Raw genomic sequence first — 22,541 nt, 5'->3', positions numbered from 1 at the left:
CTCCAGTTACTTCAAGAGTGGAAATAAAAGCACAAGGGACTTTGCACTGGGCTGAGCCATAGAGTGATCGCGACTGTGAACCACTATGCAGACTTCTCACATCAGCGGCCTCCTGCATTACCAGGGAGGGGCAATCAGGTCTAAAGTTCAGATCTGAGGGTCACTAGCATGGTTAACTGATTTAGAGACTAAAGTCAAGCATGCTTACCCTACTCCATGACTGACTTCTGACAGTGTGTGTAAAGCCTCAGTTACATGAGCAAGACCATGTCTCAAACAAAAACAAAATGATAGCAGACCAGAGGACTCTGCCAACTCTCAATAGACTTGCATTTTAAAAACATATTTCATGTGTATGGGCGTGTTGTCCTCATGCATGTGCATCCACCACATGTGGGCAGAGTCCATGGAGGACAGAAGGGGATGTCAGATGCCCAGCACCAGCGTTACAGGCCGTTGTGACTAAACCTGGGTCCTCTGCAAGAGAAGCCAGTGCTTCTAACTACCTAGACATCTCTCGAGTCCCCCAATTTTGCATTTTTATACTCTACTGTATGTTGTCACCCCTTGGCAACTGCTGGAAATCACATAGTCTTAGTGAATATCTCCATTTAAAAGGGAATCATTTTCTTCAAAAGGTTTCTCCTGAAAGCTTATTTTTCGTTTTTTAAGTTAGCATGTGATACATAAAATTTTGTTAGAAAATGTCTGTCTGTACTTGCTTCATCTTGTAAGTCTCTTATGACCTGCTTGTGGATGTTCAGCTTTAGGTCCAGAATTTCAAGGGTATAAATTAGTGCTTTCTTTCTTCCCTGTTAAAGAATTATTTTATTTTTAATTATGTGTGTGTTGTGCCTCTCTCTGTCTCTCTCTGTCTCTCTCTGTCTCTCTCTCTCTCTCAGTGTGGAGTGTGTGTGTGTGTGTGTGTGTGTGTGTGTGTGTGTGTGTGTTTGTGCACATGAGCACAAGTGTCTTTGGAGTCCAGAAGAGGCCGTCAGATCCCATGGAGCTGGAGTTACAAGCAGTGTGAGCTTCCTGAGGTGGGTGCTGGAAATCAAACTCAGGTCCCCTGGAGCAGTATGTGTGTTTAACCATTGAGCTATCTCTCCAGCCAAATTACAGCTGTTTTGACTCTTTCTGCCGTTCTGAGTAGGAATGTTAATTGTTCTGGAATTCACCGGCTTGAAGGACAGGAAGCTTTTCTCTCCTTGCTTCATAACATGGGAGTGAGGTGGAAGGGCCCAGCTGAGGACTCTCCATGTGCTGTGTACACTCCAACTGGATGAGGAGGATTTAATCAGTGTCCATGGAGAAAATTTCTAGGCCTGAGTGAATGGGAATCAGAAAGTTGAACTGTGTTCGTCTTTTGTTTTAGTGAACGAGAGAACTGACCAGGAGGAGGCAATGTGTGACAGCATCAGATCAATTCATGGGCCTGAGCAGACATTATGAGAGAACTTGCCAGCACTTGGCTACAAGGCTGTGTTGTAGATACCCTTGTTTCTCATATGTGGTGAAGGAATATCCCATCTCAGGAAGGGGTCAGAGCTCTCCGGCAGTCTCAGAACTGATTATCACAGCACTTGCCATTATCTTTATCCGGTGATTGAGGTCAGAGTACACGGCCAAGTCTGACCTTTAGAAGCAGTTGGTTGGTTGTATAACGTGCTTATCTTCTGCTCACTTAACCTGGTTGGTTAATTAAGCATTCACACTCACCTTCCATCCGCTCCTTGAGCATCCTTTGTTGTTCTTTTCTGTGGCTAGCCTGGGCTTTCTCGTTTCGACTGTGGACTCCCATAGCTGTGTTCTTTCAGGAGGTTGAAGTCTACTTAGAGCTGGTTCCATCTGTTCCACTTCGCTTAGGACCAAGTTCATGCTACATTTGTTTCCATTTTCCTAAGAGCGTGTGGCTGTACCCCTCACACAACTCTGGGAAGACGGATTGTGCCACAGAGTGTTTGCTGTTGTCCAGAACTTTGTTCTTCTTAACTGGCCACAGTATGGTGGCAAATATTACTGGAGGGATTATAATTTTTAGTTAAAAAATGATGCAGTCAAATTTCATGATGTTTTTTCCATCCAAGAAACGGGGGAGTGAGCCCAGGAGAGCGTACATGAGATTTAAAGGCAAACGCATATGCACTCCTAAAGTGAGCATGTCTGTCATTTGGGGATAGTACTATCCTCTCGGGTGGGTGCCCCAGAAACTCGGATTCCAGACCAGTCGATGCAATCAGCAAGAGGATTTTATTGATTGTTTGTGCAAACGCTCCCTGCACTGAGCAGTGAAAGAAGCCCTGAACAGCAGTTACAGGCATCTTTTAAAGGCAAAACCCACAAAATTAGCATAGCATACAGGATTGGCTAGTTTGAAGATCAGCACATGGTGGGGGGGGAGTACAGCTGTGGGACTTTCCACGGGGGCTGTTTTTCTTCCCAGACTAGCCACTGGGTGTTCTGCTGGAGCTGCAGAATGTTACAACTGGGACTGAAATTCCTTCCTCTTTCTCAGGCTTAACTCTTTCAGCGGGTCCCTCCGGAGTCCTTCCTGCGTCCTGGCATTGCTGTTTTTATGTGGGTGCTGGCGACATGGGTCCCACTTGTAAGGACATGAAGATGGGACGCGGTGGGAAGAGAAAAGGAGGAGATTGCAGGTAAAAGTGAAAGCCACTAGGGCTCCTTGGGGCCTCACGCAGCTGCTTTTATTGTTCACACAGTCTCCACCAGGGGATTAAAAATCGGAATTTAGGGAAGAATTACAGAGTGTGGCGCTTTGGATGAGAATGCCACAGCTTGAGTGCTTGGTCCCAAGTTGGTGGAACTGTTTGGAAGGAGTAGGAGGTGTGGCCTTGTGGGAACAACTGTGGCTGGCATGGTTGGGCCCTGAGGAGTCAAAAGTCCATGCCTCTCCTAGTTAGCTCTCTTCATCATCCTTGTGGATCAGATGTGAGCTCTCAGCTACTGCTCCAGGGCCAGCCTGCCTGCTGCCGTGCTCCCACCATGATGGTCATGGACTCACCCTCCGGAACCATGAGCCCCAGATTAAATGCGTTCCTTTATAAGTTGCCTTGGTCATGGTGTTTTGTCACAGCAATAGAATATTAACAATTTTTCCTGTCATCTTTCTGTTACTCTTCCACGACCCAGCTGCAAACATGCTTGGACAGACACCCCAAAGCTGGCTTTGGTCTAATCTTTTATTTTTAAAAAAATTATTTTTATTTTATTTGGATGTTTTGCCTGCATGTGTTCCTGTGCACCAGGTGTGTGCCTGGTGCCCTCAGAGGCTAGAAGAGGATGTCAGATCCCCTGGAACTGGAGTTAGAGGTGGTTGTGAGCTGCTATTTGGGTGCCGGGAGTAGAACTCAGGTCCTCTACAAGAGCAGCCAGTGCTCTTGGCGCTGAGCTACTTCTTCTGGAACTGTGACTCACAGTCAGTCCTTTCTCTGTGGAAAAAGAAAAGAAGCCCTCTCCTCCCGTCTACAGGTGGGGTGCTTTATCCCCCTGGAGCTTCTGCATTGGACGTTTCTAGAAAAACCCATCCAGGTCTCAGATGAGTGACACTTCTCTCCAGATCTAGGCTCCCTTCTTATATCCTCACGATGGTCCAGAAGATGGTGGGATAAGGCTGCTGTGCATAGGGAAGGGAGGGTCCCCAGGCTGAGGGACACCAGAAAGATGCAGAAGGGCGAGAAGATGTCATCACTGTGTGCACCAAGATGACAACGGATGGGCTGCCTCCGGGAGAGGTATCCCTCACTGTGAGCAACAGGAATGGGTTCTGCCTCATGGGGAACCCTTTTGGACAGCAGCAGGTGAGGCCATTCCTATGTCAGGGCAGTGCTGCTCATTGAGGGGAAAGATGAAAGGAAGAATGGGGTGCTCAGGAAGTGGGGTGCACCAGGCTTGCATGGTGCATACTCAGGAATGGGGTGCACCAGGCTTGCATGGTGCACACATATATTTTTAGTCAGAGCTTCTTGTCAGAGGGAAGCCCTGGTGTGGCTTTCATCATTCTTGAGATTTTGCTGGTTGCTGTGGTGTTTTCTGGTCTGGAAGAAAACACAGAAGAGAAGGAGATCATAGAATGTCAAGGGTGAAGAGAGAAAACAGAGAGGACATGCTGGAGTCAGACAGAGCCGTGTTTGAGGGCTTCCGGCTGTGTGTAGGACTAAGATGAAATGCCGACCAAATGGAGCCCAGAACCCCTACAGAAAAGCAGGATTCAGCAGAGAAAAAAAGTCACTGGATGTGGGAAAACAAACACACAATTTTCAGTTAAGATACGTTTGTGGATCTAGGTAGTAGAAGAGGCAAATCACATCTGTGAATAATAAATAATATAAACTAGAAATAAATGCTAGACTTCTGCCCTGAAAAATGATCTTTAAATCTGGCTTTGCTACTATAGAAACAGTGGAGAAAGAACTTGGGGAACTCTCCCCGCTCTGCCCTTATGGTGGAAGAGGCATCCTTGCCCATGCTGTACTTGGAGTCTTACAGGCTGTTGTTCCTTTTCAGTGCAAAGGAAGACATTGCATCAACAAGGTGTCCCCCACTCCTATCTAACACCATGGCTGGGCTCACCATCACCATGGCTCTGCCTTAGTCTCCTTCTGTTTATTTTTCAGTGAGTGGGGTTCTCTATCCAAGATAGCTAAATAAGGCCAAATGCTTGACACCAGGAGTGGACACATTATTAGTCACCTGCACTCATGGCCTGGGGTGTGAGGACATGGTCTAAGGGCTGGGCATGCAGGAGCACAGGGTGGCACTTGGGGGCCCAGGGACCCACAAGAGCTTCAGGAGGTGGCTCTGTGGTAACTGGAAGCTGAGATGCCCCCTGGTTTCCAAGAAGGCATGTGACTGGTTTGAGTTATTTGTAGGCTGACAGAGAGTTGGAGGCCCAGAAGTTGGGGGCCAGATAGGGTTTTGTTCACTTGACTGAAGGCATTAGCAGATCGGGGCTCTCCTGCTTGGCAATGGGGTGGGATAATGGGTGAGAGCAGGGGATCGTGGTTGGGCATTGGCAAGGCAGTACAGAACCTGTGGTTGAACAACTCTCCTGGAATTGGAGTTACAGAGAGTTGTGAGTTGCCAAGTGGGTGCTGGGTCCTCTGCAAGCTCAGTCAGAGCTCTTAACCCCTGAGGCACCTCTCCAGCCCCAAGTAGTTAGCACACAGCGATAGGTTCCAGTGTGGCATTTTCTCACACAGATGTCACTATACTTTGCGGTTATTCTTTCTTTTTTTCCCATCTTTTTGCTCATCTTTGTCTCCTCTTCCAACTTCCTTTAAAAATTATTTATTTTTATTTTTTTTCTGTCTATAACTATTTGCCTGCATGTATGTCTGTGAACCATGGCATGTCTGGTGCTTTCAGAAGCCAGAAGAAAGTGTTAATCCCCTGAAACTGGAGTTACAGATGGTTGTGAGCCACCGTGTGGGTGCTGGGAACTGAACCCAGGTCCTCTGCAAGAGCAACAAGTGCTCCTAACTCCAAGCCATCTCTCTGGCTGTCTCCTAACCTCTTCTGGTTCCTCTTCTCCCGCTATGCTGAGGTATCATGGCATCATTGTCATCAGGAGGCCAGCTGAGGCTGAGAGAGTCACCATGATCCAAGTACCAGAGCAGGGATGCAAACCCAGAGCCATCGCAGCCTCAGATTTCGAGCCCTGAGTCATCCATCGCTCTAGCCCCCAAGTTGTTGTGTTTAACCCCATTGCTGTGTATCTGTGGACTCCAAGCCCACTCATGGCTGAGCCCTGATGACATGAACGTAAGCCAGGACTCTCAGTGCCTGCCTGTCCTGTTCACCCACGTACCTTTCCTATGGCGCTTCACCTTGATCAGGTCAACGGCCATGGCAAGGGGCAGCACCAGAACGGGCAGGGTCATCCACAGCAAAGCCATCTTGGAGTCTGAAACGCAAACCCCAGTAAGTCCTGAGACTAAGAAAATGGCTCTTTCCCCAGGAGCAGCCTGAGGACCGGGTCCCTGCAGGAGCCTGCTGGTTCAGTTTCCCTGCTCCACAGAAGCCCAGGGAAGCAGGCAAGGGTGGCTTTGGAGCCCCCCTCCCCATTTCCTTCTTTTTCCAATCGCATCACTGTGTCACAGAATCATTGGAGTGACCGTTGTGGTAAAGTCTCCCAGGCTTTAACCACGAGGGTTTGAGGAAAATTAATTTCTAGTGGTGAAATAAATTCACTATTATTGAATTTATTTGAGAGAGAGGGAGAAACTCAGAGGAATGTTGTTCTTAAGTGACCTGAGGGCAAAGTTTGCAAGTGACATGGATTTATTTTTAAAAGATTTATTAAAAAAAAATAAAGTAGGAGGAGAAGAAGAAAAGAAGACAAGAGGAGAAGGGGAGGAAGATGATGAGCAGCAGCGGCAGCGGGCGGAGTGTCGGGTGTGTACCCATAATCCCAGCACTTGTGATGTGGAGGAAGAGGAACAGAAGTTCCAGGCCAGCCAGATCACATGGAACCTCTCTAAGAAAAACCGCAGATCCCTGTGAATCAGTCTCAATCCGTTCGGCACTTATTTCCCACACCAGAGGAAAGCATGCAGTCACCAACCTGAGAGAGGAAACCGTGCAGCTTTCTCCTCGCCCCCAGTGAGGCTGATGGAGCAGGTCACATTCACCAGGGAGCTGTTTGTGACCAGCAGGAGCGTCTCCACCTGGAACAGCCCCTCGCTCTCTTGATGAAAGGCCTCGGAAAACGAAGGTATTGCCTTTCCGTCCCTGCCCCTCCACTGCACGTGGGGCCTCGGGAACCACCCATCTGATGCACACCTCAGCTGCACGCCTCCATCCTCCAGGACCTCCTGGGTGATCCGTGGGGTGGAACCCACCGCTGGGGACAGAGACCAAGGAAGCAGAGATGAAGCCTGCGCATGTGTGTGTGTGTGTGTGTGTGTGTGTGTGTGTGTGTGTGTGTTCCCCGGGGGAAGGGGAGGTAAGAGCAGCTTGGGAAGGACAGCAGAGCTCGTAGCCGATCCCTCCTCTGGGAACTGGGGCTGGCTACAGGGTTTCTTGTTCTGTTTTTCTATTTTCTATTCCAAAGTTTTCTGAGACAGATTAGGAGGTTTTTTAACCTTGACTCCCTATCTCTTTCCTCCGGCCCTGACAACCAAGTTGCTGTGATCATACATGAGACACATGGACAGCATGGAAGAAACTGAGCAGAACTTTCTCAAAGCAGAGGCAGAAAGAGATGTAGAAATCCGCAGGCATTTCACACACCTGCTCATTCAGACTGGGACTCGGAGAGGGAACTATGAAGGATAGCCACGAATTGGGCCTGTGTCCTTGAGGACATTTGCTGACCGTGGGGAGCTGTTCTAGGGGTGATTTCTGTGTGCCCTCCTCTGAGCACACCAAAACTGTCAGCCTTCACGAACTGTGTATGTGGTAGATCGAGCTGAGTCTTCAAATTACTACACTTCCTGGAAATTACATAGTTCCCAGAATCTCAGTAGCATTGGGAATAATGAGTCTTACATAAAATTATGAGGAATATTCTCAGATTGCCCAGAACCTATGGCTACTTTATAGAGGTGCTTGAGAGTTCTGCTTTCCTGATTGTTCTATACTTAAAATTTTAAACCACAGGAAATACCTGGTACTGCCAGACTGGCCAAGGACTCACGGTGGCGGAGCCTGTAGCCCCAAGGGAGACTCCTGCTGTCATTTTGTTAAGTAGTATCAAACCGCCTTCCAGATTCTTTATCTCAGACCTCATCAGGGAAGCGTCTTTGTGCAGTGGATGGTGGTTAAGACAGAGACTCACAACTGTCGAAGTGCAGGGAAGTGTGTGCGCACGTGTGCGTGTGCGCGCTCAGGTATCTACAAATGGGATATCTGGATCCCCCCACCCCACGGCTAAGCGGCTATCACAGAAGAGTGAAGTAGATTGTAAGGGTCAGAGGTTCGGTGGGTACAGAAACAGTGTCAGAACGTGACAGGACCACTGTATTCAGGAATTCACAGCTGTGCTGTGGTTGCCTACGAGGGACCGCACAAGATCAAGCCAGTCAGCATTTCAGCAGGGAAGTGGGAGGGGATCATGAGCCGCACCCCTAGCTGAGGCGCTGTGGACAGTTGATAGCTTCAGGGAAGGGGAGAGTCGGTTCTCTTTAAGGTGTGGCTCCTGGTAGGCTAACCCTGCTCCAGTGGATGGTTCCACACCCATGAGCACATGGACAGAACAAAGAGGAGTCATAGGTTATTAAATTAAAAAAAAAGGGGGGGGGATAGGAAGTTGGGGGTAGAGAAGTGTTAAGCTGGAGAAGCCAAAGATGTACCTGGAATTCTTACCCATCACTTGTACATCCACATGGGCCTCCTGGTAGACACCATCTTTTCCAAAAAGGCACCGGTACTGCCCATCATCTGAAGGTCTGGCGTCATGTATCCACAGGGTCAGATTTCCCTCATGGATGGCGTCACTCATCACCACAGTTCTTCCTCTGTATCCCACCATCTGCTCCTCAGCCGAGTGGGCCCCGTCCACATACACATGGACTGCAGGGTAATAGTGGGATCGGACCCACCTCACCTCCATGCTCTGAGCGTCAGTTCGAGGTGACAGGTGACAAGTTAATTCTATGTTTTCGCCGACTTGGACAAGGATGGGCTGGGAAGGTCCAATCACCCTTGAGGAAGCTGTTAAATATACCAGACAGAGAACAAGAAATGAGCCAGCATGGAGAAACAACTCTACCAACACGGACTTCTTATGTGAGGTTCAGAACCTGCAAAACCCCAGGGAGGTATGAGGCTCAGGGTCACTCTTGGAGGAGGGTGGGACTCATGGTCTTAGGATGTCAGTGGTCCTTGGTTAAGGAAGAGCCTTGCTAGTCTGAAGAGAACACTAGTTAAAGCCCAGGCTACACACGACTAATGGAATGATTTATTCTAAAAACTCTCAGAATAAATGAATATTCTATCACTGCAAATCTGGCTGACTTTATGTACTGAATCAGTCCATGACTCAGAGTTTTAAACTGTAAAATGTACCTACTGCTACTCAGATCCTAAGGGAGTCGTGGGACTAAACAAGGGCTCTTTGGTGACCATGCAGTGGGAGCAGAGGTTAGATTTGGAGATGTTAGGGTGAAGGAGCCCACACCACCCTCTGGTCAGCGGCTAAAAGTGAGTGCCAGGAGGGTGTGTAGCAACAGAAATCGAAGAAGCCCTTCCCTATACCAGTATCTGAAGGAGGGTGCGGAGGTCTGTGCCCTGCCATTCCAACCCACACTAACTTAACCAGCACCGGGGAGAGTCCTGTCTCCCCTTTTCCTGGGGATCATGAGGTGTCCCTGTTGTTTTCCACGCTCTGCCCTCCTCCAGGGAGGGGTGTGCATGAGAATCTCACTCACCCAGCTCTGTCTGAAGTTTCTCTGGAGAAAGAAAAAGAAAAACATTTTAAAAAATTTGGTCTAAAGGAAAGGAAAGAAGCTATCTTCAGAAATAAAGGTAAGCTTTACATTTTGTTTAAGAACTCAATTTACTTAAAACATACGAAAAGCAGATCATCTGGTGATACAGATTATACTTTTTTCACAACAAAAAGCTATCAATTCTATCACCATCAATTCAGTTTGCTTCTGCTGATATTAAGTGCTAGTAAAAATACATATTATTTTTATAAATGAAAGCTAAGTATGAAATGTATCGTCACAAACAAGTATCACTTAGAATTCCCAACTGGGACTATATGACACTGATTGACACAACATTTACTTAGCTTATATCAGCAACATGTCCAAACTGAGTGTCCTAAAATCTCACTTCAATTTAAGGTATTTAAAGACGATACTCATCACGTAATAGCAATGTCTAGGTTGGCATGTCAGCTCATGCCTATAGTAACATAGTAGCAACCCGTGGGAGGCTCAGCCAAGAGGATTGCTGTGGGTTTGAAGCCAGCCTAGAGTACAGAGTGAGATTGTCTCAAAAGAAAAACAAATGCCTATTTCAGATAGACATAGACAGACAGACAGATGATAGATAGACAGACAGATAGATGATAGATAGATAGATAGATAGATAGATAGATAGATGACAGACAGGTAGATGATAGATATTTAGAAAGAAGATGATTAATAGATGATGATATTATAGATAGATGATAGGTCAATGATAGATTAATAGATGATGGTGATTGGTAGATATGTGATATCTAGGTGGTGGATTAGATATATGAATGATAGATAAATGATGGATAATTAATAAATAGTTGGCAGATGGATATATAATAGATTATTGATAGATTAATAGGTAGATAAGATAGGTAGGTGACAGATGATGCTAGATGGTAAGCAGATCTCTATCATTGAGCATGAGGATTTTCTGGGCTCTCAAAATCATTCAGAGCTTCTCTCCATCCCAGCTCTAACTTCCAGCAACACATGAAACATACCTCATCACTACTGTATCGTGTGTTTTGATTATTGTTTTTGTTACTATTTATTGATAAGATTATAATTAAGAAGCTGTCAAAGAAACTATCCCATCTGACTAAGCACGTGATTGGTTTCTGGAGGTAACTGGCATAGCACAGGACAATGTCTCAGCTGGAGGAATATTTTTATTATATTTCCAATGTATTGAACATCTGCGAGGAAAAATCAACACTGAATTAAAATGTAGAACTTGAAAATTACCGAAATACTATGAACTGACATCTAATCAAAATGCACTCACTATATGCTTTTCTCATATAAATATTTATGAATTTTAACATATTATTTAAATACAATCAAATAAAACATGAGTTAGTGCTGAGCATCCCCCGCCCCCCAACCTTTCATGGTGCCTGAGGCAGAGCGCTGACCTGGCAGGGCAATGGTGGCCTCCTTGGCCTCCTTGAGGCCATGGTTGTAGATGAGGCAGGAAATGGTCTCCGAAGTGTCATTCCTGACCACTAGTGTGTCTTCCACGTAGAATAGCCCATCTTCACCCAGCACATGATTCTCAGAGAAACTCAACAACTTTTCTTCCCAGGAGCCCTCCCAGTAGACCTCAGGCGCAGGGAACCAGCCCTGGGATGTGCACACGAGCTGGACCTCTCCATCTCCAGGTCCCTTCACGTGGATATTTGGAGAAGATCCTAGAGCTGGGAGGGAGGGAGGGAGAAAGAGAGAGAGAGAGAGAGAGAGAGAGAGAGAGAGAGAGAGAGAGAACATTCTTGAAGCCCAGAGCCCACAGAGGGAACCAAGCCCCCTGAGCCCTTCACAGGGATGAGGTGGGAGCCCAGGGCCCGAAGCAGGCAGCCTTACCAGGACTTCTTCCCACTGAGGTCTGGTTTTTTGTTTGTTTCTCAGTCTGTGTCTTTAAACTTTAGCATCTGACCACACTTTTCTTTGGACTCAGATGGTGAAGAGAGAGAGGATGGAAACTTGACAGAATTTCTTTTGTGTCTCTGGTGCTGTGAAGGTGATGATATGAGAAGATGTGGTGTATAGATGTGGTGTGAAGAGTGGTGTGAAGATGATGGATGTGGTGTGAAGATTAGGTATGAAGATGATGTGGTGTGAGGATGTGGTGTGAGGATGTGGTGTGAGGATGTGGTGTGAAGATTAGGTATGAAGATGATGTGGTGTGAGGATGTGGTGTGAGGATGTGGTGTGAGGATGTGGTGTGAAGATTAGGTATGAAGATGATGTGGTGTGAGGATGTGGTGTGAAGATGTGGTGTGAAGATGTGGTGTGAAGATGTGTGAAGATGTGGTGTGAGGATGTGGTGTGAGGATGTGGTGTGAAGACATGGTGTGAGGATGTGGTGTGAGGATGTGGTGTGAAGATGTGGTGTGAAGATGTGGTGTGAAGATGTGGTGTGAGGATGTGGTGTGAAGATGTGGTGTGAAGACATGGTGTGAGGATGTGGTGTGAAGACATGGTGTGAGGATGTGGTGTGAGGATGTGGTGTGAAGATGTGGTGTGAGGATGTGGTGTGACTCATTCACGACAGCTTCTGTGTGCCCAGCTTTGCTTTTTCTTCTCTCAGTGTTCTCTGTGCTAGGTGCCTTGTCTGCCATTTTGGATGATATCTGGACTCTAATTTAAATGAGACGTTTATTATTAAACTCAGACATCATGCTCATGGGCTATTTTCATTTCTTCAGTGGGCAGTTGCGGTTTTGGCACGCAGTAAAATGCACGAGAAATTACTGTACCTTAGCATTTGTTCAGTGGGGGAAATCTAACTAATTTGTATAAACCCCAATGTGCTTTCTTTAACATCACAGCTGTTTATATCACGGGCTGAGAGAATAAATGATTGAGCCTTTCACTCGTACCTGGAGAAAACCCCAGACTTAATTCTTAATGTCCCTGAGTGTGGCAATAGTCAGTGTCCAGCTCCGCTTGCATCTCCAAAATATACAGATTCTCATTCTCACAGATTGTTTTGAATCAATGGAACATGGTAATGTCAAGGAAAAATGTTAAGTGTGGAAGTGTCTCAAAAAACCAAACAACAAAAACAACAACAACGAAAGTTCCCAAAGCAGAACTGATGTGTAACCCCACTGTCCCACTTCTGAGAAAACACCCGATGGAAGTTAAGTCCGCCCTCATTCATGGCAGAACCCTTCCCAAAGTCCAGCCAAAGCCCAATTGTAAGGTCAGCCTGGATGTCTGTCCACAAATGAGTGAACAAAGAAAATGGGATGTGAATGCACAATGGCGTTTTCTTAAATTTTAGTTTATGCATATGTTTTGCCTGCACGTGCATCTGTGCACCACATGTGTGCCTGGTGCCTGTGGAGGCCAGAGGAGGCTTTGGATGCCCTGGAACTGGATTTGCAGGAGGTTGTGAGCTGCTCTGTGGGTGCTGGGAATGAAGCTGGGTCCCCTGGAAGAGCAATATACACCCCTAAAGGCTGAGCCATTGCTCCAGCTCCTACAATGCTGTTTATTCACTCAAAATGGATTAAACTAAGTCATTTGTGGGAAATGGATGACAGAAGGAGACTGTGGGATGGGGAGGGAGACAGGAGCAGGCAATGGGTAAGTATGGTCAAAGTCCATGATAAACTTGAATAAAAGCATCATGAGACCCATCACTTTGCACAAGGAACGCATGCCAATGGATGTTTTAATAGTAGTAGTAGCAAAGAAAGAGCTACTGGACAGAGAGGCCAGTGTCTCCAGAGAGTCCTTTCCCTGGTGAAGCAGCTGGGTTTGCCTGCCTTCCCCTTCAGCGTGTGGGGTGGTTATGACAGTGTGCAGATGACCTATGTAAGCTCAAACCAGACAAAACCCCAGCACAGAGGGGGAGATGGGCACAAATCCCACCACTAGCTGAGAAGCTACTGGTGATTGATAGCTGCTGGGAGGAGGGCCATTCTTCCTTCAGGGGTGCCGCTACTGGCAGGCTGAGCAAGCCCAGTAGACGGTCACACACTCGAGTGTGTATGTATTGACAGCACACATCGTACTGGGTGAAGGGGGAGAGGAGGGGGCACTGTTGTATGAGTAGGGAAGGGGGTGGAGTCTGGGAAGGGTTGGGGAGGGGAAGAATGTGGTCAAAATATTGTATGAAGTTCTCAAAGAATTAATAAGAATGCAGAAGAGGGGCTGGGGAGATGGCTCAGTAGTTAAGAGCACTGGTTGCTCTTCTGTAGGACCTGGCTTTGATCCCAGTATCCACAGAGAGTAGCTCACAACCATCTGTAACTCCAGTTCCGGGGGATCTGACCTTCTTCTGGCCTCCATGGGCACTGAGCACACACAGGGCGCACAGACACGCATGGGCAAAACACCCTGACACGTACAATAAAATTTGCACAGTTCCTTTTTAAAGAATGAGTAAAATACATGGTTGAAAGAGGATTTTTCAAGGCCATAAGGTTGCCACAGGTTTGTGGATGCCCGCCCCTCCCCCGTGCCCCTGTGCCCCCGCGCACATACCTGCCACTTGGAGCAGCACACTTGCCTCCCTCCAGTAATCCCCCTCCTGGAAGCGGCACCAGTATTGCCCATCGTCACCCGGCTGGACCTGGCGAATCTTCAGAGCCACACTCCCCTCATCAGGACTGTCCTCTGTCCACTCAGCCCGGCCTCTGTACCCCTCCATCTGTAGCCCCAACACCTCGGCTCCATCCCGGTGTGCAATCACAGGCGTGTCAGGGTCAGAGCGGTACCACCTCACCTCCATGTGCGCCGTTGTCCTCTTGGGGAGGAGCTGACATGTTAGCAGGGCATCTTCCCCGACTCTGGCGAAGACAGGGTGAGCAGGACCGACTACCCTGAATTCATCTACAAAACAGCGAAAAGGGAAACAAGCTAAGGGACCCAGAAGCTTGTTTCCAGTCGCCAAGGTGCTGGAATGTGGTACCAGCAGGCAGGAGGGATTCCGTGTCAACGATTCAGAGAATTCAAGCATGGAGATCTGTACATTTTCTGGTTAAAAAAGAAACTGTGTGCATCCTAAGGTTTAAAAATTTGAGTGTGAATGTATCACCAGCCTTGTGATTGGAAGGCAATTCCATGGTTAAGGAGACTTTGAGATCTGGGATTTTTTTTTTTAAAGCATTTTATTTTTAATTCTGCACCTTTGTGTGGGTACACACATGTGTGTGCAGACCAGATGAGAACATCGGTTCCCTAGGAGCTGGGGTTACAAGCAGTTGCGAGCCATCTGCCGTAGGTGCTGGGAACTGAACTCAGGCCTCCGGGGGAGCATTCAGCACTGTCTACAGCGGAGCCACCTCTTCTGCCCCGAGATTTGCACTCTTAAATCGCCATCTCTAAGACACTAAAAGTGACAAAACCTCTGGGGTTCATTCCCGAGTAAATTAATATGCGAGTGGATGTTTCCACGGGGGACTTTATCTTGGTTCTATAGCCACTTTGAGTTTAGACAAATCAACAATGCCACTAGGTCCTGCAGCTTTCCCGGGTCGCTCATGCCAGCGAGGGAGCTGACCTGGTGTTCTCCTTCCTTCTGGAGAAGATAAAAGTCCAGGAGGTGGCAAATGTGGGCCTGACAGAGGGTTAGAGGCACGGCTTGCCTAGCAAGTTTGAGTCTTCTGGTCAGACTTTAAGTCATCTTCCTTGATATATGAAAATCAGAGAGATGTTTGATCATCCTGTTTGTTGCTGTCTTAAGGTTATTGCTGAAACACTATGACCAAAGATCAAGTTGGGGAGGAAAGGGTTTATTAGGTCTACATTTCAGCATTGCTGTGCATCATCAAAGGAGTCAGGACAGGGACTCACACAGGGCAGGAGCTGATGCAGAGGCCATGGAGAGGTGCTGCTCGCTGGCTTGCTCCTCATGGCTTGCTCAGCCTGCTTTCTTACAGAACCCAGGACCACCAGCCCAGAGATGGCACCACCCACCATGAGCTGGGCCCTCCTCCATTTATCACTAAATGAGAAAATATCTTACAGCTGGATCTCATCCAGGCATTTCCTCAGCTGAGGCTCCTTCCTCTGATGACTCCAGCTTGTGTCCAGTTGACACAAAACCAGCCAGACAGTTACTATGCCTAAGAATTTCAAGCAAGTATACTGTGTTCTTCCTCTGCAGTTTCAGCAGGAAGGACCAGGCATTCAAGGTCATCTGGGCTACCATGTGAGTTAGAGGCCAGCCTGAGCTATGTGAAACCCTGTCCAGGGAGAGGGAGGGAATCAGAAGTTTAGCAGACACTTGTGCCAAGTGTGAAGAACTGAGTTCAACTCCCAGGCTCCACATGGTGGAAGAATAGAACCAGCTTTGGCAAGTTATCTTCTGACTTCCACACTTGAGCCTCGGCATGCACATGAGCCCCACCCACCCCCACCCTAATGTAACGTTAAAAGCTAATACAATAAAAGTAGTCATAAGAACAAATTTATTTAGTTCGGATTTAAGATGAAATAAAATGATACTGCTCAAAAATCCTCTCCAGAACCTAAACAGAGATCTTGTGTCATCCGTTGGTGGGATTTACATGTCACGTCTTACCCACAGTATTGAGTGAAAACTGCCCATGCTCCAGCTACAGACGCAAGCGCGCTTTCCAGTGGCTTTCATTGCCGCCTGAAGTACTCATGCCCAAGAGACGAGCAAGAGCTTTCTGAAGGTGGGGGTGTGAAGCCCAGCGTGAGCCCTAGACCTCTGTACCCTGAGTTACTGCACCGTCTGGTAGGGTTGTGCATCTTAGATCCTCAGGGCACGCCAGCAAGGGCGGAAGGGAGCCTACCTGGGTGCTTCACGGTCAGCAAGATGAAGAGCAAGGAGGCGGCCACACCAGACAGACTGTACCCTGGACAATCCACCATCCTCCCTGGAGCAAACACAGGAGAAAGTGCCGCCGTGATATACCCAGTACGCCCTGCAGTTTCTGCCCTGTTTGGTGTGTGTGTGTGTGTGTGTGTGTGTGTGTGTTCAACTTGGCACAAGCTAGAGCACTGGTTCTCAACCTTCCTAATGCTGTGACCCTTAAAAACAGTTCCTCATGTTGTAGTGACCCCCAGCCATAAAACCATATTCCTAGTTGCTACTTCGTAACTGTAATTTTGTTACTGTTATGAATGGTAATGTAAATATCTGTGTTTTCCAATGGTCTTAGGCAGCTGCTGTGAAAGGTTCATTTGACCCTCAAAGGAGTCGCCACCCACAGGTTGAGGAATGCCGAGCTAGAAGAGGGGCCCTCTTCAGTGGAGGAACTGCCTCCATCAGATTGGGGGGGGAGTCTATAAGGTGTTTTCTTGATTAATGATTGATGGAGGAGGGTCCAGCCCACTGTGGGCGGTGCCACCCCTGGACAGGTGGGCCTGCGTGATATAAGAATGCCAGCTGAGCAAGCCACAGAGGGCAAGCCAGTAGGCAGTGTTGCCCTGTGGTCTCTGCTTCCGTGCCTGTCCCCAGGTTCCTGCTTGAGTCCCTGCCCTGACTTCCCTTCAGAGTAGATGGTAAGCTGTAGGACAAAATTAACCCTACCCTCCCCAGGTTGATTTTGGTCTTGATGTTTGTCTCCGCAATAGAAAGCAAGTCTGATGGCAATGCCGTCTTAATAAACATCACCAAACCCTCAGGGTCAAACCACGGTCTGTCTCTGTTCTTTGCAGTTACTGACCACAGCTGACTCCCTGCCTCACAGCTGACCTCTCCCTATGGGGTTCCACAGGAAGTTACTCCTTAGGCTCCACCCCTCTCACACCTCACATAGCCCAGGCTGGCTTCTACCTTGCTGTGTAGCCAAGGACGACCTTGAACTCCTCCCTCTACTTCTTGTGAGTGCTGAGATTGAAATTCCACACACTGGGAGGCAAATACCGAAGAGGGTGAGGCAGGAGGATGTCCCATTTGAGGCCAAGCTGAGCCAAAGGAAGTTTTTTGATTGGAATGAAAAGCAGTCCCAAGCTAAGGAGACAATAACGACAATAAAAAGAGACTCAGCCGGGTGGCTCACTAAAAGTCCAGTACTCAGAAGGCTGAGGCAGGGGGATTACCATGAGTTGGAAGTCAGCCTGGGCTATAGAGTGAGAGCCTGCCTCAGAACACCACTCTCTTGAGAAATGTGCAGTGGAGATCAACAGGAAGTGAGAGCTATTGCCACCGGTGGCCATTTCCTGGCAGGATGCTGGCTGTATGTAGGGTCTACTTCCTCATGTTAATGGACTTCCCCCAAATCCCATGCCCGTCCTTCACTAGAGACTCTCCAAGCCACTCACCTGTCTCTCTCTCTTTTGGGGTGAACTCGAGGCTGTTGAGTTGTGTTGTCTCACCTAGCCACAGGTGTGTCCCTCATCCACACAGCAGGTGTCTAAAGACAGGTGAGCCCAGGACACGCTGGCTGGAGAGGCAGCTGTGGAGCAGTCGGGGGGAGTGGAGGCATCTTTGGGCTGGGTGAAGGGAGATTTGAGTGTTGCCAACCTGGAGGCAGAGCCAGGTCCCTGAGGTTCACTCTAAAATGAGACTCCAGTCAGAACAACACCCTCACCTCTGGCCCATCGCGATGTGCTGGCTCAAAAACGAAACCCAGAGGACAGGTGGACTTTGACTGGGCTCCGCTCTGATGTTGCTAGACTTCTAGGCACAGCTACTACACTTACCTCGTCAGAACACCAGCGCTCAGGCTGGACCCTGCTCCACATCCTGTTCAGCAGGCAGGACCTACCATCTGATAGCGCCCCACATCATGGCTACCTTTGTCCTGCCTGCCAGCTTGCTGAACATCTACAACTCCCCTTGTAGAACCAAGCTCACCTCGGAACATGGAGTCTGTGGTCCTGCAGCATTGGGAGCATAACTGTCTCTCTATACCCCCTCTTAACCCTGCTGAGGAGAAAACTAGGCAGGGATGTTCCTTCCCTGAGACCAGAGCATCAGGCCAAGGTGTCCTGTGAGCCAATTTACCTTTGCTTTTTCCTTCCTTCCTTCCTTCCTTCCTTCCTTCCTTCCTTTCCTTCTTTCTTTCTTTCTCTTCCTCCCTCCTTCCCTCCCTCCCTCCCTCCCTTCCTCCCTCCCTCCCTCCCTCCCTCTCTCCCTCCCTCCCTTCCTTTCTCACTCTCTCTTTCTGGAAAAAAAGTTCTGTTTTGTGTGTGTTCTTTTTTATACAGGGTTTTTCTGTGTAGTCCTGGCTGTCCTGGTACTCATTCCGTAGACCAGAGATCCACCTGTCTCTGCCTCCCGAGTGCTGGAATTAAAGGTGTGTGCCATTATTGCCTGACTTTGCAATGGTTAGTTTTAATCGTCAGCTGATCCAATGTAGAATCTCCCCTGAAGGGACTCTCCGTGAAGGATTGCATAGATGGGGTTGGTCTGTGGGCAAATCTGTGAGGGAATATCTTAGTCGGGTTAGTAGAGGTGGAAAGACTCAGCCCTGAATGCTGAAGGCACCATTTCATGGACTGAGCTGCATGAGAGTGAAGAGGCAAGGTGAGCTGAAGAGACATTTACAAGAGCAGAGCAGCCATGACGTCACAGGACCTGAGCAGCTATGACATCACAGGACCTGAGCATCCATGACATCACAGGACCTGAGCAGCCATGACATCACAGGAGCAGAGCATCCATGACATCACAGGACCTGAGCATCCATGACATCACAGGACCTGAGCATCCATGACATCACAGGAGCAGAGCAGCCATGACATCACAGGACCAGAGCATCTATGATATCACAGGAGCAGAGCAGCCATGATATCATAGGATCAGAGCATCTATGACATCACAGGAGCAGAGCAGCCATGACATCACAGGACCTGAGCATCCATGACATCACAGGATCAGAGCAGCCATGACATCACAGGATCAGAGCAGCCATGACATCACAGGAGCAGAGCAGCCATGACATCACAGGACCAGAGCATCTATGATATCACAGGAGCAGAGCAGCCATGACATCACAGGACCAGAGCATCTATGACATCACAGGATCAGAGCATCTATGACATCACAGGACCTGAGCAGCCATGACATCACAGGAGCAGAGCAGCCATGACATCACAGGAACAGAGCAGCCATGACATCACAGGACCTGAGCAGCCATGACATCACAGGAGCAGAGCAGCCATGACATCACAGGAGCAGAGCAGCCATGACATCACAGGAGCAGAGCAGCTATGACATCACAGGAGCAGAACATCCATGACATCACAGGAGCAGAACATCCATGACATCACAGGAGCAGAACATCCATGACATCACAGGACCAGAGCAACTGTGACACCTCAGAAATTCTCAGCCAATCCAGCTTTTCTTAGGAAAACCTTTCAGAAGAGACTTACCACTTGAAGTCCTGTAGAACTGAAGAGAGCAGGGGTTGGGGGTGGGGCAAGGGGAAGGGAAGGAAAGAGAGAGAGGAAAGGGAGAGAGGGGAGGGAGAGAGGGAGGGGAGAGAGGAGGGGAGAAAGGAAGGGAGAGAGGAAGAGGTGGAGGGAGGAGGTTAGCAGTACTCGACCCCAGGCATTTAGGCCTCAGCCCGGGCACCCTCGTCTGCCAGCTACAGAGAGAGCTCTTTGCCCTGTTGGGTCCATCAGGGTCCGAACATCCAAAAAAGCTCTGACAAACCAGTTCCTCTGAATGTTTATTTTTTCCTTTATTTATTTATTTATTATATTTGTGTTTTAATTTTACACATCAGCCATGGGTTCCCCTGTCCTCCCCCTCCCACCCCCGCCCCCACCCTTCCCCCAGCCCCTCCCCTCCATTCCCATTTCCTCCAGGGCCAAGACTCCCCTGGGGATTCATTTAAACCTGGTGGATTCAGTACAGGCTGCCTGTACTGAATGTTTAACTTTTTCACTTAAAATTTTAACTTACTTTCAAGTTGACTTTAAGAGATTTTACAAGTATGAAATTATTGTTTTCAACCTACCAATCATTGTTTTCTGAAAGTGACAAAATTGATTTTGCTGCCAAAACAAGAAGATGCCTCCGGGGGACTGGGAGGACTATGGGGTGCTCCCCAATCCTTTAAACTCCCCAGGACCACAGAGACCCAGACCCCAACCGAATGCTTCATTCCTGTTCCAACAACTATGAGCATGCCCATCTACTGGCCACTTGGTGCACACCACCCTGCGAGGTAAGAGCCTGCAGGAGCTCAGGGCTCTTCACTTGCTGGGGTCAGGCTCAGTCAGGCCGTGTGTCCTTCTTGGGTTCCCAGCTCCCCTCACCGACCCGGGAACGTCCAGCCTGAATCTAGAGCTTCAGGGGGAAATGTCGTCTAATGAGTCAGCTGGCCCCCTCTTGCTCTCTCTCACAGCCAACTCACGACTGCCCTGTCTGGAGAAGACGCATTCCCAGAGGAACAGCTGGGCAAGTGTGGCCTTCAACATTTCAGACACCAGGCTCATGTCACACTGGCGATAAGAGGAGCATCCTAGTTGAGAAAAGAAATTGAAAGTAAAGCTTATTGGATACTAGCACCCGAGCATTTGCACCCCGAAACCCACCCCCGTTCTTTTTGGTTCTCTTCCCTTGCTGTCTTGATCTATCTACATGGCCCCTTGGCTCCAACTCTGTGAAATGCACCCAATGATGACAGTTCCACTTGTGACCAGTGGGTGGCGGATTTGTCCAAGACAAGATGCTAGTCTTTCAAGGTGGCCGAAGAGACCCGCATAGTTTGTCTAAGGTCTGAAGAGCTGTGCCCTGAAGACTCACAAAGGCTTTCAACCTATCATTGTATCTAATCGTGTGTGTGTGTGTGTGTGTGTGTGTGTGTGTGTGTGTGTGTGTGTGTGTGTTTTATTTCATAGCAGACTCAATTCCGGGCCTGGCGGTTGAGGGCGGGAGTAAAAATAATGAGCTGCTGCCACCAACTATGGTCAAGTCTCCTAAGGACCCCAGAGGCATTCCAGGTCCAAAGCTTTGTTGTGGGGTGGGGAAGATGGAACTGCAGAGAGGTTGCTTTATCAGCTTCAAAGCTGCTGCCGTGTTTCCTTGCCTGGCACCTTAGAACACACCTCAAAAATGATCACTTCTCTCAGAGTCAGCTGAAATTCTAAGGGTAGATCACTCAGGCATGAGTGCTCCAACCGTCCAAAGGCTTTGGAGGGTCAAGGGCATCGTCAGAAAGGGCTGTGCTGGAAGACTGGGCATGGGTGGCTCACAGTTCACTTAGGGCTGTGGGGGGAGGGGGCTGAAGTATCAGGGATGCTCCAGTATTAGGGTGAAAGTTACTTGTAACTACGTGGAAAACGTAGTAGTCAACAGGGAGAGATGAAAATTACGTCTCCAGAGCTCTAATCCCCTTACTTAGTTCGTACCACTGGAACAGGAAACAACTGGCAACTGTTAAGTTTCATAAATACTCGTGGATTTAACAGACCGCGTCTGGGTCTAATTTAATTCTGCAAATAGGAAAGCCTGATGATTCCACCTAAAGACCCTATAACTGATCAGTTCAGTAACGTGGTTGGACCCAGAACCAACAGACAAAACCACATCAGCAACAGATTTTCTAAAAAGAACTTGGGAAAGGAGTTAAACCTCAATCGTCACGGTTCTCTGCAAACTGAGAGAAACTGAAGAAGCCAGGCTTGTGACCTCCTGTAACCCTGCCTCAGCATGATGAAAACCGTAAGTTCAAAGTTGACCAGGGGTGCAGAGCAAGTCCTAGGCCAGCTAGCCGAGACCCTGTCTTAGCAGTGTACTACGACTTCATGCTGGGGTTATAGTTTGCTGTAGGAGCACATCCCTGTCAGGAGGTGAGGCCCCAAATTTAATCTCTAGTATTAAAAGAAATTAAATGAAAAGAAAAAGAAACCAAAGAAGATACAGAAATAAAAACACTTTCCATGTTCGTTGTTTAGAAGAATTAATATTGTCAAAACATTCTATTAAGGACAATCTAATGATTCAATGTCATCTCCACCAAAAATAACAGTGACATTGTTCACCAAGGTATCAAAATCAATCCTAAAATTTACACAGAATCATGAAACTCCAATAGCTGTGGCACTCTAAAGAAAAAAAGAGCAGATTGGGATGTGATTGGGATGTGATACTGAGCAGCTCAGGGTACAGAGGGCGATGGGGGAAGGGATGCTAAAATGGCAGCTGGGGGTTGGCAGAACTCAGGCCAC

At 48.2% G+C, this 22,541-nt stretch overlaps 1 protein-coding gene across 1 annotated transcript; it reads right to left on the bottom strand.

Annotated features, from left to right (window-relative positions):
• Positions 1 to 3,986: 3,986 nt before the first annotated feature.
• Positions 3,987 to 16,283, bottom strand: Btnl2 (butyrophilin like 2). Its single transcript, XM_036167189.1, has 8 exons — positions 16,205 to 16,283; positions 13,926 to 14,273; positions 10,847 to 11,128; positions 9,390 to 9,410; positions 8,326 to 8,673; positions 6,584 to 6,862; positions 5,820 to 5,923; positions 3,987 to 4,055 (listed from the first exon to the last, which is right to left on the bottom strand). Exons 1-8 carry the CDS (start codon positions 16,281 to 16,283, stop codon positions 3,987 to 3,989), a joined length of 1,530 nt encoding a protein of 509 aa, XP_036023082.1.
• Positions 16,284 to 22,541: the final 6,258 nt, after the last annotated feature.

Source organism: Onychomys torridus, chromosome 18 (assembly GCF_903995425.1).
Source record: "Onychomys torridus chromosome 18, mOncTor1.1, whole genome shotgun sequence".
Lineage (NCBI taxonomy): Eukaryota > Metazoa > Chordata > Mammalia > Rodentia > Cricetidae > Onychomys > Onychomys torridus.
This window is presented reverse-complemented; position numbering and strand designations above follow the sequence as displayed.

What these genes read in the sequence shown, in the direction of transcription:
- Btnl2 (XM_036167189.1), bottom strand. Translation starts at nt 16,283, where the DNA reads ATGGTGGATTGTCCAGGGTACAGTCTGTCTGGTGTGGCCGCCTCCTTG. An exon ending in GGCCACCATTGCCCTGCCAG is followed by an intron (nt 9,411 to 10,846) that starts GTCAGCGCTCTG and finishes TTCTTTCTCCAG; the next exon opens with AGAAACTTCAGACAGAGCTG. An exon ending in GCCATAGGAAAGGTACGTGG is followed by an intron (nt 4,056 to 5,819) that starts GTGAACAGGACA and finishes GTTTTCTTCCAG; the next exon opens with ACCAGAAAACACCACAGCAA.